At 43.3% G+C, this 18,019-nt stretch overlaps 1 protein-coding gene across 1 annotated transcript in view; it reads right to left on the bottom strand.

The window, feature by feature from the left end:
• The window catches only part of col28a1a (collagen, type XXVIII, alpha 1a), a 130,818-nt gene that overhangs the window by 27,393 nt on the left and 85,406 nt on the right, over nucleotides 1-18,019 (bottom strand). The window contains exons 21-22 of the mRNA XM_055649902.1: nucleotides 14,191-14,262; nucleotides 251-319 (exon numbers count right to left, since the gene is read on the bottom strand). Of these exons, the coding sequence (XP_055505877.1) occupies nucleotides 251-319; nucleotides 14,191-14,262 (141 nt within the window). The remainder of the gene's footprint in view (nucleotides 1-250; nucleotides 320-14,190; nucleotides 14,263-18,019) is intronic.

Here is an 18,019-nt window from a genome sequence, read left to right as displayed (position 1 = left end):
CCCTTTAGGATTTCAGGACAAACCTACCTGCTTCCCATTGGCCAATGAGAAAACTGGCACCATTTTGATCTGTCTATCACAGACTTCATCTTTGAACTTTGGATTTCAACATACGAAACAGAGGGAAATTTTACAAATAGTTCCAAAGTTCACAAAACTGGAAAACGAATTGGTTAAAACTGTTTTCACTGCCATAGACACTGGATTTCTAACAGCATTTATATACAATATAGCATTGATTTGTTTTTACCTTTGGTCCTACAAATCCCTTCCCTGAAGGGCCTGGTAATCCAACCTCACCTCGCAACCCAGGTTCCCCCTGTGGTTAGAAAGACATAGTAAATTATTGTGCACTTAAGATCTATGGACATCGAAACTTCAAAACAGGTTCATCAACTTGTCATAAACATTTCAACAGTGGAAACACAAAGAAAATCTGTATTTCCATACATGGTCAATATGAATCACATTGCTTTGGGCAGTACAGTTAGTGCTGCTCCCTCATTGTGAGGAGTGTAGTCTGTGTTTAGTTCGCATATCCTCCCTGTGACTGGTTCTACTGGGTGGTACAGTTTTCTCCCATATCACAAATTTGAAGGAAAGAACTACAGATGCTGGTTTAAATCAAAGGTAGTTCAAAAATGCTAGAGTAACTCAACAGGACAGTCAGCATCTCTGGAGAGAAAGAATAGGTGACGTTATGGATCTAGACATCACCCATTCCTTCTCTCCAGAGATGCTGCCTGTCTCACTGAGTTACTCCAGCATTTTGTGTCTATCCTCACAAATGTGATCTGGTAGGTTAATTGGTTACTGTAAATTATCCCTTAATATGATGACCGAATAAAAATGGAGCCGATGGCCAAGTGTGAAAGAATATGTTTGCATGTTCTTCCTGTGATTGTGTGGGTTTCTGCCAATTGCCCCAATTTCCTCCCACATCCCAAAGACATGCTGATGGTTTGACTGACAGATGTAAATTGCACATAATGTAGGTGAGTTGCAAGAGAATCAGGTGGAATTGAAATTATAATTTCCAGGGAAATAAGTGGGGAACTGGACTGAATAGATTGCTTTGAGAGTCCACATTATGTCTGACATTTAAGAAAGTTACAGGGCTACAGGGAAATAAAGAGAGAGGGAAGTGGAAATGATAGAATTGCTTAAATCTGGTGGGCTGAATGGTCTCCTCTGTGTTGAAATTAGTAATGGCTATCTGTGCTCTATTTGTTCCCTTATTCGATTCAACATTCATGATAGAAGCTTAATCATTCTATTGACCTGTAAAACAATTGTTTTCCCCATTTATCAAATTATTGTATAGAATGCAACAGAAATAAGTTTGATAATATGCTACCTAGAAAAAGTCTCAACAATATATTTGCATCTTTAGTTTCTAATTTTTTAAGTTCCACCAGCCAGTAACTGTCACTAACCTCTAAACTCCACCCGTCAAATGATCCCGCACGGTACAAGAAGGCCCACTGTAATCTCCGCAAAACCATCAAGGATGCCAAGAGACAATACCGGGACAAACACGAGTCCCGTATCATCACTCGGACACACAGGGAATTTGTCATGGTCTGCATAAGATAACTGGCTGCAAAGCAAGGTCAGGCAATATAATTGGTGATAGTGCCACCCTACTCGATGAACTGAATGCTTTCTATGCTCGCTTCAAGCAGAAGGCCAACTAAGTGACACCTGACTCCCCGTGTGCCTCTCCCCAAGGTGACTGTAACAGAGGTTGGATTGGCCTTCCTGAGGGTAAACCCACGAAACGCAACTGGCCCAGACAGAGTTCCTGGCTATTTCCTTAGTAGCTGCACGAACCAGCTAGTGGGAGTATTTGCAGATGTCTTTAATTTCTCCCTAAGCTATTCTGAAGTACCTACCTGTGTCAAGCATAACACCGTCATCCCAGTGCCGAAGAAAAGCAAGACCTCATGCCTAATCGATTACCGTCCAGTGGCCTTGACATCCACCATCATGAAATGCTTTGAGAGGCTAGTTATGGAACGCATTAAATCCAGTCTATCCAGCCGCCTTGACCCATTGTAGTTTGCTTACCACCACAACAGGTCCACAGACGATGCCATTGCCCTCTACACCAATCCCTAGAACACTGGAGAAGAGAGACACCAACGTCGGACTCCTATTCATAGACTAAAGCTCTGCCTTTAATACCATTATACCATCCAAGCTTATCAACAAACTCGCGGGGCTTAGTGTCAGCACTCATCTCTGAAACTGGATCCTCAACTTCTTGACCAATAGACCCCAATCAGTAAGGATAGGGAACAAATCATCCTCAATGATAATCCTCAACAAGGGGACTCCTTCATAGTCCCCTTCTTTATTCCTTGTACACCCCCGAGTGTGCAACCATGTACAAATCTAATTCAATTTTCAAATTTGCAGACGACACCATCATTGTGGGCCGGATATCAAATAATGATGAGACAGGGTATAGGAAGGAGATCGGAACCTTGTGTCCTGTTGTCGAGACACCAACCATTCTCTCAATGTCAGCAAGACAAAGGAAATAGTGATCGATAGTGATGATTAGAGCCAGGATGTTTAGGCATTAAAACACTCTGAAACTCTAAGGGACAGAAGTTTAGGGGTAATATGAGGGGGATCTTCTTTACTCAGAGAGTGGTAGCGGTGTGGAATGAGCTTCCAGTGGAACTGGTGGAGGCAGGTTCATTGGTATCATTTAAAAATAAATTGGATAGGCATATGGATGAGAAGGGAATGGAGGGTTATGGTATGAGTGCAGGCAGGTGGGACTAAGGGGAAAAAAAAGTTGTTCGGCTCAGACTTGTAGGGCCGAGTTGGCCTGTTTCCGTGCTGTAATTGTTATATGGTTATATGGTTGTTATAAATAGGCAGGCAAAAAGGCATAATAAAATTACAAAAAAGGCAAGAAAAGGCATTTATTGATTTAAAAAAAGGCATAAAAAGTTATGTATTTCCACTACCAAAATATTATTTTAAATGATAATTATAAAGGTATACTACATTAAATGACCAAAGTTGCCTTAATTACTAGCATTTTTTTCAAATTATCTGGTGTTAAACTATGCTGTCTGTCAGACAGAATATGCTTCAGTTGTAAAAAACATCTTTCTACCCCAGCTGAGGTCACTGATGCAGACCCGGAACAAGCTATACACTCTATATTCATGTCAATATCTTGTGCATTACAACTACCTTTGAGAACTTTAGCTATGTTTTGTATTTCTTCAAGATCTTTGTTAGCTAAAATTACTCTCTCACATTTTCCTTGTAAGTCTTTACCTACATCGCCAGGAACTTTATTTTCTTGACATTGGAAAGTAGGCGATCGACATTTGGAAACAAGCTACGTATGTGCTTGGCAATTCTATGAAGTCCTTGAGCTAAGCATGTCAAATGCAAAATTTTGTGGAATAAAACTTTAAGAGCACGAGTAGCTTTTTTAATGTACGGAGCTGCATCAGTCACAAACAGAAGAACATTCTCGTGTTTTATACCTTCTGTGGCCAAAGTACAGCAAGTGAAGATGTAAGCAACTGAGCAATAGTTGAGCTGTTTGACTTCTCCAATACTTCCGATGTCAACAAATACTCCATTGATGGTTGACCTGCCTCCAATGTACTGATGACCACATTGGCAACATATCTCCCCACAGCATCGGTTGTCTCATCTATTGAGATCCATATTTTGTTGCATGCAACTTCATCTCTAATTTTCTGCACAACAATGTTGAAGTTGCTGTCAACATACATTTTCCATAATGACGACTCGCTTGGTATATGTTCCTCTGTGTATTTCTCTAAAAAACCTCCGAGAGATTTGTTTTCCAATTTCCACAGTGGAATTCCAGCAAATGTAGTGATGAGACAAGCTTGAGTATTTTGCTTGGGTAGTTTACACTCCAGCGGTATCAACATTAATTTCTCTAATTTTAGACAGCCCTTGTCTTCTCCCTCCTCCCCCTCTCCCTCCCCCTTCCCAGCTCTCCTTCTAGTCCTACTGTCTCCGCCTCTTCCTTTCTTTTTCCAGCCCCCCCACATCAGTCTGAAGAAGGGTCTCGACCCGAAAAGTCGCCTATTCCTTCTCTCCATAGATGCTACCTCACCCACTGAGTTTCTCCAACATTTTTGTCTACCTTGGACTCTCCTTGATTGGACTTTGCTGGCTTTACCTTGCACAAAACGTCATTCCCTTATCATGTACCTATACACTGTAAATAGCTTGATTGGAGTCATGTATTGTTTTTCTGTCGACTGGATAACACGCAACAAAAGCTATTCACCATACCTCAGTACACATGACAATAAACTAAACTGAACTGAACAACTGGACACCCAACATCATATTTTACTTCCTGTTTTCAACCATACTGCATTACAATAGATCCAATCAACAAAATAATATTACGGACAATCTACTTGAAATGTTAACTGTTTCTCTTTCCACAGAAGCTGCTTAACCTGCTGAGGGTTTTCTGTTTATACCTCACTCAATGGAAGCTGTGAGGTTTTGTATTCTGGTGCACAACTATTACTATAACCCATGTGGTTTTGCATTGAACTGTTTTTTTCTGTAACCTGAAAAACAAGGGTATGATACATTTTCATTTTAGGTATAAACTTTGGACAATGTTAGCTTGCAACCATGCTATGTTTATTTATTGACAAATTCCTCATGTGCATATTATTTTTTATGTCATAGACAGTACAGAGACACAGAAATGCATCTGTCTCCCTTGAGAGTACAAACGATGGAATAAAAAATAAGGTGAAGGGGGGGGGGGGGGGGGGGGGGGGGGCATGTAATTTCAACCGGGTACGTTGTTGATGTGACAGCATTTTGCTGAAGAGAATAGTTGTACCTCCCGGAGTTGGAGGAATTTGTCTTCCTTGGCAAGCGCCCTCCGCAGACAGCGCTTGGTTTGGACAGACGAATGGAGGGGAGCGTGGAACCGGTCAGGTTGGGCAATTTTCACCACCCTCTGCAGTGCCTTCCGGTCGGAGACAGAGCAGTTGCCATACCATACTGTGATGCAGTTGGTAAGGATGCTCTCGATGGTGCAGCGGTAGAAGTTTGATGATAGAAGGTGACACAGAATCTCTGTGAGAGTACAAGTGGTCAGCCAAAGGTGAAGCTGCATGTAATTTCAAGGGTAATGTCATGTATTTTGTGAAGAGAATAGTTGACCTGGAGTTGGATGAATTGTCTTTCAAACTTTGGTTTAACCGAGAAAATTCAGGCCATCCAGTTTGTCTTCTAACATCCTGAGCTAATTGCCGACTAGTCTGAACAATCTACTTTTATTCAAAAACAATAACAGACAAAGCAAATAATGGGGAAAATCTAATTCTTGGAAAGCTTCGGGAGCTGCAAGTCTCAAGTCACCTCCTTCCTCACCATTTCATCTTTATCATTACTCCGTTCCAAAATTGGTATTTTTTAAACTAAAATCTAGTTGTCTGTAAATCTAGTAAAAGTAAAATCTGGTCACGAATGAATCGATATTGATCAACAAATCCGTACTCAGAGTGAGTCAATTGCACAGCTTGAAATTGCACGCATTGAATTATTTCTACAAATTAGTTCTGAATTCATTGCTCTTTATCTCCATCTTCTGGTTCACATAGGCAACCTAAAATAGTTTGGCGGGGTCTACGTTATTTTTAACCCTAAGAAAACATACAAGTTCCACTTAACTCTCACATTTCTATTAGGAATAAGCCCATTTTATTAATAACTTTGCCAAATCAAGAATATTCTATTAACCAAGCTGGTATCAGATCAGCAGCTGCAATATACTTCTGCATCCTAAAAAATGTATAAAATATGTATAAAAATGTAAGTATAATCGCACCAATAATTTATAATGCAGCAGAATTTCAGTTCAATTTTAGCCATTAATTCAGATTCAGATTAAAAATTTATTGTCATTGTGCAGTGTACAAGTACAGAGACAACGAAATGCAGTTAGCATCTCACCCAGAAGTGCGAACACAGAATAATGGAACAGTAAAATATATATATGTATATACAGTAGCAGTAGTGCAAATTTCAGGGGGCGGGTGGGGGGGGGGAGATCAGTCACTGGGGGAAGGAGTGTCCAGGGGGGTGTTGACTGGCAATCACCAAGGTGCAGAGTTAAGATGGGTAAAAGCCGGAGGGAAGTAGCTGTTTCTGAACCTGCTGCTCCGGCAACGGAGATACCTGCAGCACCTCCCAGATGGGAGGAGGGTAAACAGTCTGTGGTTGGGGTGAGAGCAATCCTTGATGATGCTGTGCGCCCTTCGCAGACATCGCTTGCTCTTGATAGATTCAATGGCGGGGAGTGAGGAACCGGTGATGCGTTGGGCAGTTTTCACCACCCTCTGCAGTGCTTTCCGGTCAGAGACAGAGCAGTTGCCATACCATACTGTGATACAGGATGCTCTCGATGGTGCAGCGGTAGAAGTTCACCAGAATCTGAGGAGACAGATCGACCTTCTTCAGTCTCCTCAGGAAGAAGAGACGCTGATGAGCCTTCTTGATCAGTGTGAGGTATTGTGGGTCCAAGAGAGGTCATCAGAGATGTTGACCCCCAGAAACCTGAAGCTGGAAACACACTCCACCTCCGTCCCGTTAATGTGGATGGGGGTGTGCGTGCCGCCCCTAGACTTCCTGAAGTCTACAATGAGCTCCTTGGTCTTCTTGGAGTTAAGGGCCAGGTTGTTGTCAGCTCACCATGCTGCTAGGAGCTGGACCTCCTCCCTATTGGCCAACTCATCATTGTCGCTGATGAGACCAATCACCGTTGTATCATCTGTATACTTCATGATGGTGTTAGTACCATGTACAGGTGTGCAGTCATAGGTGAAGAGGGAGTAGAGGAAGGGGCTCAGCACACAGCCCTGTGGAACGCCGGTGTTCAGGGTGAGGGTTGAAGAGGTGTGCTTGTCTAAACTCACAGACTGGGGTCTGTTAGTTAGAAAGTCCAGTATCCAGTTGCAGAGGGAGGGGTCGATGCCCAGGTCGATGAGTTTGGTGATCAGTTTGGAGGGGATAATGGTGTTAAATGGTGCTGAGCTAAAGTCGACGGACAGCATTCTCACGTAGGTGTCTCTGTTGACAAGGTGGGGGATGGTGGAGTGAAGTGCCATGGAGATGGCATCCTCTGTACTCCTATTGTTGCGGTAGGTGAACTGATAAGGGTCCAGTGTGGGAGGTAGGCAGTTTTTGAGGTGTGCCAGGACCAGCCTCTCGAAGCACTTAGTTATGATGGGAGTAAGTGCAACTGGGCGGAAGTCGTTGAGGCTCGCCATAGTGGAGTGGTTTGGCACCGACGATGGAGGTGGTTTTAAGGCAAGTGGGGAAAGCTGCTTGGGCAAGTGACAGGTTGAAGACGTCAGTCCAGACGTCTGTCAGCTGCGCAGCACAGGCCCTGAGGACGCGCCCGGGGATGCCGTCAGGGCCAGCAGCCTTTCATGCATTAATCCTGCTCACTGCCACATACATGTCGACGGGGGTGAGTGTGAGGGGCTGGTGATCAGCAGGGAGCACAGCCTTGATGGCTGTCTCTTGATTGTCGCTGGATGTGGGGGTGGTGTTGGTGGGTTTATAGTTATGATGCCTTGCCACATGCGTCGGGGGTCGGAGTTGTTCTTGAACTGCCCCTGCATTAGCCCTGGATGAACTGTAGGCTCGAGCATCGCCTGACCTGAAAGCGGTGTCACGTGCCTTCAGCAGTAGCCTGACCTCGCTGTTCATCCATGGCTTCTGATTCGGGAATGTGGTAATCCGTTTGAGGGAGGTGACACTGTTAATGGTGGAGTTTATAAAGTCCAAAACGGAGGAGGTATAAGAGTCAATGTCCGTGTGGGAGTCAAGGGTGGCCTGAGCTGCAAACACATTCCAGTCAATGTTTCCAAAATGCTGCTGAAGTGTGGAGTCCGCTCCCACTGACCAGACTGGACGACAGATAGCACAATGGGCTAAGAGTTCGGCTGGCGACCGGAAGGTAGCCGGTTCAAATCCCACTTGGAGTGCATACTGTCGTTGTGTCCTTGGGCAAGACACTTCACCCACCTTTGCCTGTAATGGAATGTTACGGCGGCAGGCACGGGCACACCGCGACGCCCTGTGTCTCCCTTTCAAGGGAGATGCTAAAAATGCATTTCGTTGTCTCTGTACTGTACACTGACAATGACAATAAATTGAATCATTTCATTTTTTTTTTTTTTTTCACTTTAACTGTCCTCACTGTGGGTTTAACACGTCTGTGGAGTGGAGAGTACTTTGGGAGCAGGAACAATGAGAGGTGATCAGACTGTCCAAGGTGGGGGAGGGGGGTGGCTTTGTAAGCTTCAGCCATGTTTGTGTAAACTTTGTCCAGTGTCTTGTCTTCTCTAGTGGCGAAGGAGACATGTTGGTGGAATTTGGGGAGTACAGTCTTCAAGTTGGAGTGATTTAAGTCACCTGCAACAATGAAGGCTGCCTTGGGGTTGTGAGTCTGTTGTTTGCTCATGGTAGTATGCAGTTCCTTCATTGCAAGCTTAGCATTAGCATCCGGAGGAATATAGGCTGCAGTCACAACAGTGGAAGTAAACTCTCTGGGCAGATAGAACGGTCTGCATTTAACCATGAGAAACTCTATGTTAGCTGAGCAGTGACTTTCGATGATGGTAGTGTCCATGCACCAAGCTTTATTTACATAAATGCACAGACCCCCACCTCTGGTCTTACCGGAGTCTGGTGTTCTGTCTGCTCTGAGTAGATGACGCCCCATTAGCTCGATTAATCGTACCCCAATAATCCCTTTTTTTCAGTCAGTCCCTTGAGATCAAGGATGACTAGTCTCCATTACAGTGCTATAGTTTCTAGGGCAATTTGAGGTCAATGTGGAACCCATAGATTTTGTCACAGGTTGGCATATGGGTGAGCAGATTGGGAACGCTGTTTACATTGGGTTTCTGTGTGCTCCTGGTGCACAAAGGTAAGATTCTCGGTGTTATGCAGAATGCTCCTTCCCCACTTCAAACAGTCATGGTCCAGAGATTCACCGGCATCAATGTGGAAGTTGTATTTCTTCAAGGAAGTTGTTTCAAAAATATCTTTGAATTGTTTCTTCTGTCCACGTGTCGGACATGAGAATGACATGTTCTGTCCAAAGGAGCCAACAGGTACTTTGGATCTGTCTTCACTAAGGAGGACACAAACAATCTTCCTGATATACTAGTGCCCAGAGGATCTGGGGTGACGGAGGAACTGAAGGAAATCCATATTAGGCAGGAAATCATGTTGGATAGACTGATGGGACTGAAGGCTGATAAATCCCCAGGGCCTGATGGTCTGCATCCCAGGGTACTTAAGGAAGTGGCTCTAGAAATCGTGGATGCATTGGTGATAATTTTCCAATGTTCTATGGACTCAGGATCAGTCCCTGTGGATTGGAGGGTAGCTTATCCCACTTTTTAAGAAAGGCAGGAGAGAGAAAACAGGGAATTATAGACCAGTTAGCCTGACATCGGTGGTGGGGAAGATGCTGGAGTCAATTATAAAAGATGAGATAGCCGAACATTTGGATAGCAGTAACAGGATCGGTCCGAGTCAGCATGGATTTACGAAGGAGAAATCATGCTGGACTAATCTTCTGGAATTTTTTGAAGATGTAACTAGGAAAATGGACATGGGAGAGCCAGTGGATGTAGTGTACCTGGACTTTCAGAAGGCATTTGATAAGGTCCCACATAGTAGATTAGTGGGCAAAATTAGGGCACATGGTATTGGGACAGTGAAGTGGTTGGCAGACAGGTAACAAAGAGTAGGGATTAATGGGTCCCTTTCAGAATGGCAGGCAGTGACTAGTGGAGTACCACAAGGCTCGGTGCTGGGACCGCAGCTATTTACAATATACATCAATGAGTTGGATGAAGGGATTCAAAGTAACATTAGTAAATTTGCAGATGACACAAAGCTGAGTGGCAGTGTGAACTGTGAGGAGGATGCTATGAGAATGCAGGGTGACTTGGACAGGTTGGGGGAGTGAGCAGATGCATGGCAGATGAAGTTTAATGCAGATAAATATGAGGTTATCCACTTTGGTAGCAAAAACAGGAAGGCAGATTACGATCTAAATGGCATCAAGTTGGGGAAAGGGGAAGTACAACGGGATCTGGGGGGTCCTTGTACATAAGTCTATGAAAGTAAGCATGCAGGTACAGCAGGCAGTGAAGAAAGCGAATGGCATGTTGGCCTTTATAACAAGAGGAATCGAATATAGGAGCAAAGAGGTCCTTCTGCAGTTGTACAGAGCCCCAGTGAGACCACACCTGGAGTATTGTGTGCAGTTTTGGTCCCCTAATTTGAGGAAGGACATTCTTGCTATTGAGGGAGTGCAGCATAGGTTTACAAGGTTAATGCCCGGGATGGCGGGACTGTCATATGCTGAGAGAATGGAGCAGCTGGGCGTGCACTCTGGGCTCTTAAAAATAGCGGAGTAAGGGGATATGGGGAGGCGGCAGGAACGGGGTACTGATTGGGGATGATCAGCCATGATCACATTGAATGGCGGTGCTGGCTCGAAGGGCCGAATGACCTTTCTATGTTTCTATGATATTGGTTCACTTATGCTGCCAGCCGATGATAGACAGTTTCCAGTAACAATACAAATTAAATACAATTTTTTTACAACCACTTACTGCTATAATAAGTCACATGCTAACTTAATGTTAAGGGGAGTAATAACTACCTCACTTCTGGATTTCAGCTCTCTTGAATCACAGCTAAAATGATATGTGGAGCCACTTGGTTCTCTGGAACTAAATCCAAGCATCAGTAAGCAGATTACTGAGCATATTTACACAATGTTGCATTTAATTTTTGGCCATTTGTGTAACATTGGGTATAAACTTTTAGTTAATTTAACTGTCAACCCAATGTATATTCAAGACTGCCTGTAGCTTATCCTCTATTGCTCTGTTATCTTTATCATTAGCTCCATATCATCTGCAGGTTTAGTTCAAAACCAGCTCATGGTCATATTCTCTAAAGTTAAGATAATCTTTTTCTGTTTATGTATCATCCTTTCCTTTGGAGATACAGAGTGGAAACAGGCCCTTCGGCCCACCGAGTCTGCACCAAATCAGCGATCACCTGGTACACCAACATTATCCTGTACACTATGAACAATTTGGAATTTTACCAAAGTCAATTAATCTACAAAGCTGTACATCTTTGGAGTGTGGGAGAAAACCGGAGCACACGGAGAATACCCAAGCAGTCACCGGGAGAACACACAAACTCCGTACAGACTGCACCTGCAGTGGGGATCGAACCCGGGTCTCTGGCGCTGTAAGGCAGCAGCTCTACCACTGTTCTGCCCTAATCCATTATCAATGCTTCCCTGAATCTGGATTCAGATTCCATTTTTACAGTTCTAACTTCCCTAATTGATCCGAATCAAATGCTTTACTGCAATTTAACCACACATATCCTCTGCATTAATAGCACCAGGTTCCCTTGTTACAGCATCAAGGAATGAGGTCAACAAGAAAATCTCTTTACAATTAACATCTATTGACTCTCTTTCATAATTGTATCTCTGTACAGATGTTCCATGAAATTATCATTTGTTTAGAATTTCACAATTGTACTCACAATGGATGGTCTCACTGGTCTCCAGCTTCCTGAACCATTTTTAGATACCATTAAAAAAAATATGGCTAACAGCTGCCTCTCTTCAACTTCCTACACCATTTCAGTATTCTCTGACTTGTATAGGATTTTCACTAAAGTTTTGGTAATCTCCTCTTTTATTCCCTTAATAATCATGAGATGCATTTTATCAAGTTCTCTGACACATCATATGACACTAAAGAGTAATTAGTGTTTTACCTTGCAATGTGCCTGAATTCCTTTCCAGAACAAGTTTAGATTTTTCTTTGATTATAAACTGAGGTCAAGATCATATTTATTGCTTCAGCAGTACATGCACTGTCAGATGATGTGCACTCTTCGACCCCAAACTGTACGCATTCCTTCTGTCCAGAGATGCTGCCTGTTCCGCTGAGTTACTCCAGCAATTTGGGTCTATACTCACTCTTGTTTGTTTCAGACTAATGTAATCACAAACCTTTTTTCTGAACTTTCACAGTGGAATTGCACACAGAATAGCTGCTTCCATCAGTATCATTTTTAAATTGTCCACATGTGGTAATTGTTCCTCTGGTTTAATTTCACTGCACCATCTCCCCGTCTGATTTCCAATCAAGAAACTGATTAGCTTTGTAATTGTAATTGTAATTAATTTATTAGCCAAGTATGTAAAAACATACGAAGAATTTGATTTGCCATACAGTCATACCAAAAAAGCAACAACATAAAAATTAACATAAACATCACACAGCACACTGTGATGGATGGCAATAACGTACAGTATTATCTTCTTCCCTGAATGTTGGAAGGAGGGTATTAAATAACCATGAAAATTGCAGATAAAATGAAGGAACACTACAGAGGACATTTCAGGCTATTCCACACATCACCTTAGTGAATGGCAATAATGCAATCCAAACGCTGTGCAGGCCTGGTCAGCTGAATCACTAAAATCCTCCAGCTAATGTCAAGTAAATGTTCCTATTATTCTGCACGAGAAGCAGCAAATCAGCGGTATAAATATTGTTTTTTCTAAAGATAGACACAAAATGCAGGAGTTACTCAGTGGGACAAGCAGCATCTCTGGAGAGAAAAAATAGGTAACATTTCGGGTCGAGACCACTCTTCAGACTTGAAGTAACCCAACCATCCCCTCTCTTTCCATCCCTCCAACACGCTAGTTGTCGTACTAGTTTCACTGTCGTCCTGTTGACTTTCACTGTCTGTATAACTTGTTATCACCTAGCCTACACCCAACAATGGACCATTGTGGGCTCCACCTTTCCTTGATCATCATTACTTTTAGCATATCTTTGATTCATTTGTTCTATACCTCTCTTTATCACATTCATATTTCTCATTTCCCCTTCCCAACTCTCAGTCTCGACCCGAAACGCCACCTATTCCTTTGCTCCAGAGATGCTGCCTGACCCGCTGAGTTTTGTGTGTCTATCTGTGGTTTAAACCAGCATCTGCAGTTCCTTCCTACACAATTTATCATAATATTCAATGCCTATTCTGGTAGATTGTGTCTAATTTGTGCTTCTAATCAACTTTTGTTGCGTGCTAATCGTCAGCGAAAATACTCTTCATGATTACATTTGATCCATCCACAGTGTACAGATACATGATAAAGGGAATAACGTTTAGTGCAAGATAAAGTTGAATTAAATAAAGTATGAGTGTCTCTAATGAGGTAGATAGTAGTTCAGGACTGTTCTCTAGTTAGTGATAGGATGGTTCAGTTGCCAGAGAACAACACCGAAGAAAATGTCCCTGAATCTGGAAGTGTGCGTTTTCACACTTCTGTAACTCTTGCCTTATGGAGAGGGGAGAAGATGGAGTGACCAGGGAGAGACTTGTCCGTGATTATGTTGGTAGCCTTGCCAAGATAGCGTGAAGTGTAAATGGAGTCAATGGAAGGTTTTGTGTGATGATCTGGGCTGCACCCACAATTCCCTGCAATGTCTTGCAGCCTTTGATGGAGCTGTTCCCAAACCAAGCTGTGATGCATGCTGCTAAAATGCTTTCTACATTTTAGAAACTTAGTTAAACAGTGGGATAGTGTCACAAATCCAGAGATCCATGTATAGTCTATCTTTGGGTGCAGTCAGTGTGGAGAATGTTTGCTCTTTCTTAGACTGCTCTGGGGTTTCCTTGAGTGCCCCAAATGTAGATAATCAGCTGGGTGAGAATTAATTAGTTATTGTAAATTGCTTCCATTGTATGAAGGTGGCAGCGGAACAAGGTGAAGGGGGGTAGGAAAGTTGATGGGGGTGTTAGAGGAAAAATGGGATTAATGTAGGATTCGAGCTTGGTGATTAGTGTGAAAAACAGTGGGCCGTAAGGCCTATTCTTGTTCTGTGTGACTCTACTACAAATTATATTTTAGTAACTTGATACCACTCAGAAAGGGGTGATTTTATTGGAGATTTAAAATGCTACTTACAAGTAAGATTTAGCATGGATAAGTTTAAGATATGTATTTGACAGTAAAATGGTATTTCCATTTGGTTCTCAAGAGTCAGGCCAATTTAAATTTACCTTGGGTCCAGCAGGTCCAACTGATCCTGGATGTCCAAGAAAACCACCGGGTCCCCTTTTACCAGGATTACCCTAGAAAATAGGAAGGTAATTCCAATCAAAAACTTATGCAGTTACAAACAAAAATCCACAAACATATTTTTCACTTGATAGCAGCAGAGGCTATATTTTATCACTGCATTGAACTCATCCTTGTAGAAAATTCTCAGATGACACCTGATAAAACTTCCATTGACAAGCAGTGTGCTGGAAATGTGCCGGCAAACAGCGGCCAAGCCCACCAGCAAGCCCAGCCTGCCCACCGCCGTGGACCGATGATGGAGGACTTGCCGATAGGCCCGGCTCACCCACCGTGGGCTCTGAAATCGGCCCCGAGCCACAGGCATTGGCGGAACCTGTGCCACCGAGAGCAGGGAGGGAGCCGTGAGTGAGATGGACTGTCGTGAGCGAGGTGGACCGTCGAGTGCATCGAGAGCAAGGTGGACCACCAAGAGAGAGGAGGGAGCACGCAAAGAGCTACCTGGCGGGGGGGGGCCCCCGAGAATGAATGGGGGTACCCAGCAGGGGGCTGCCAAGAACGAAGGAGGACCACTGAGAACGAAGGAAGTCGCTGAGAATGAAAGGGGACTCAGTGGGGGCCGCTGAGAACAAAGGGAGAACCGGCGGGGGGTCACCTGTTGCCACGTGCAGCGGCACGCCTGGTTCACCACTGCGAACAGAAGATACAAATGTTCTAACTTGATCGGCGCCAGAAACGTGGTGACTCATGTGTACTGCCTAGGTGAGTTCTGCTGTATGATTTTACCAGGTTGTATGCAAAACAAAACATTTTACTGTGTACCAAGGTGCATGTGAAAATATAGTATGATTAAATTGAAGTATCATTCAAATACTGTTCAGTAGTTTGTGTAGTTAAACCTGTTTGTCTATGTCATCTACATGCAGCTGGATGAACTTCTCAGATTCACACAAAGTTAAAAATAATTAACTTCTGTTTTTTCAGCAAAGTTTGCATAATAACAATCGAGTGAATCTGAGAATATACTTTGGGGATTACACTGACCGCACGGGACTAATTATTCAGGAGCTGCTGGCCAAACACTGAACGAAACCTAAAATAAAATCCTTCGACTTTAGACTATAGAGAGTGGAATAAGGCCCTTTGGCCCAGAGTGTCGGTGCTGAACAGCAATCTCCACCGTACACAAGCACTATCCTACACACTAGGGACAACCTGAAATATCCAAGAGTGAATTGCTGTCCCTTCAACTTTCCATGGGAATTTAGTTCAGCTATATGGAAAGTTCTGGCTTGAGAAAACAGGTGAGGTCCATCCTGGCCGTTTTGAGTTGGAGGACTGGTCCATATTATTCAAGGACTCAGCACCAACATAAATAAGGGCACCGCTGCATTACAGGTTATAGAGGACTATGAACAAAATAAATCAATCTAAATTAGACACGAAGTTGCAGTAGTTCAGCAAGACAGGCTGGAGAAAAGGAATGGGTGATGTTTTGGGTCGAGACCCTTCTTCAGACTGGTTTGGGATAAGGGATTGATGTAGAGAGATAAAGAACAGTGAATGAAAGATATGCAAAAAAGTAACGATGATAAAGGAAAGAGGACATTGTATAAATCAATCTAAATTAGACACAAAGTTGCAGTAGTTCAGCAAGACAGACTGGAGAAAAGGAATGGGTGATGTTTTGGGTCGAGACCCTTCTTCAGACTGGTTTGGGATAAGGGATTGATGTAGAGAGATAAAGAACAATGAATGAAAGATATGCAAAAAAGTAACGATGATAAAGGAAAGAGGATTGTTGGGTGAAAACGAGAAGGTAGTGCGACTTGGGTGGGGGAGGGATAGATAGAGAGGGAATGCCGGGGTTATTATGTATGTATGAGTACTGTGTTTACAGGCCTGTTAAACTGCTGAAAGTAAGAAATTAATGATCCTGTTGTCAGAACATATGACAATTCAACAGTTTTGACTCTTGACACTGTTGTACCCAAATGTGGGCAGGTTGGAGTTGGAATAGGATGCTATTTTTCATTTTAATTATTTTAGTTTTTGTCTTTTGCAATCCACCCTTTTTGAAGGATTAATTCTGCTCCAACATCTTAATCTTGGTCAATTATCTATCTCATGTTGTCAAATATAGTGGAAATTAGATGCAATCAGCAGGTGTCTTATTAGTTTATGTCCGATACAAAAAAAAACACTTTGCTGGTTTAGAACAATGAGGAAAATATGAGAATGAAGAAAGAATCTTTAATCTACCGGGTAAAGTAATGGAATTGTAGTGACATGCTGTGTATCTGCTTATTTTGGCATCAGTTGTCACACAGCTGTCAAGCTATTCATTCAGACTATTCCACAACCAAGCATCAATGCAAATACTGAAAAGACGTCAAAGTAAAGGCCTGTATCATTTATTTTGATGGAATTACCTATTTTCATTGCAGTACTCCATCTACATAATTATTTCCTTTCGATCAGCATAGCCTTTTTTTCTTAGGATGGCCTTTTTATATGATGCACTCATGTCCTTTTAACATCTTTCATTGCTTCATTTGAGATAATCTATTATATGATTTGACATTGTACTCTTTGTCTCTTATGTAATTTGAATTTCCTCTCCATGACTGTTACATTACACCAATTGTACTCATTTATTTTCAATTCTATTGAAAAATATGCTCAATATATTAACCAATCCTTTTTTCCCCCACAAGTCCTCAATTTCCATCCTACCAGCCGTTACAAACAACATATAATCCTCTGACATTTTTGCTACCTCCAATGGGATCCCACCACTGGCCACATCTTCCCATCTCCTCCCCTTTCTGCTTTCCACTGAGACTGTTCCCTCCATAACTCCCTGGTCAATTCGTCCCTTCCCACCCAAACCACCCCCTCCCCTGGTACTTACCCTTGCAGCCGCAGAAAATGCTAAACTTGTCGCTTTACCTCCCCCCTCGACTCCATCCATAGACCCAAGCAGTGTTTCCAGGTGAGGCAGAGGTTCACCTGCACCTCCTCCAACCTCATCTACTGCATCCGCTGTTCAAGGTGTCAACTACTCTACATCGGTGAGACCAAGCGCAGGCTTGGCGATCGCTTCGCCCAACACGTCCGCTCAGTTTGCAATAACTTTTTTTTAAAATTTCAAAATAGACTTTATTCAGGTAATAAATATGTACAATACATCAACCGGGCGAAAAAATCATCCGACGTTTTCGGAGGCTATACAAATTATTCGATACTGTCTACGTACATTGCTCAAATTTCGTATATTTGTTCCCCACCCTTGCCACTCATTGGCCCACTGCCGTGGAATCCCTTCCCTTATTTTGAGGGGCGTCTCCACCACACCCTGCCCCCCTCCAGTAGTGGAAGGACCCTAGACTGTGGCCCTCCTCCACCGAGCCTTGGCGTTGGCTGCACCAAGCTTCAATGAGTCCCTCGGCATGTACTCCTGCAGTCTGCAGCGGGCCAGTCTGCAACATTCCCTGCTGAACATCCCGCTCTGCTGGGTGGTGAACAACGCTCGGGCAGACCAAAGAGCATCTTTCACCAAGTTGATGACCTTCCAGCAGCACTCGATGTCAGTCTCTGAATGCGTCCCTGGGAACAGTCCGTAAATCACAGAGTCCTCTGTGACGGAGCTGTTTGGAATAAACTATGACATGGACCCTTGCATACCTCTCCAACCTGATCTCCAGGTGGCTCAGCACTTCAACTTCCCCTACCATTCCAAATCCGACCTTTCCGTCCTGGGCCTACACCATGGCCAGAGTGAGTCCCACCATCGAAATTGGAGGAACA

This window comes from Leucoraja erinacea, chromosome 2, assembly GCF_028641065.1.
Source record: "Leucoraja erinacea ecotype New England chromosome 2, Leri_hhj_1, whole genome shotgun sequence".
Classification (NCBI taxonomy): domain Eukaryota; kingdom Metazoa; phylum Chordata; class Chondrichthyes; order Rajiformes; family Rajidae; genus Leucoraja; species Leucoraja erinaceus.
This window is presented reverse-complemented; position numbering and strand designations above follow the sequence as displayed.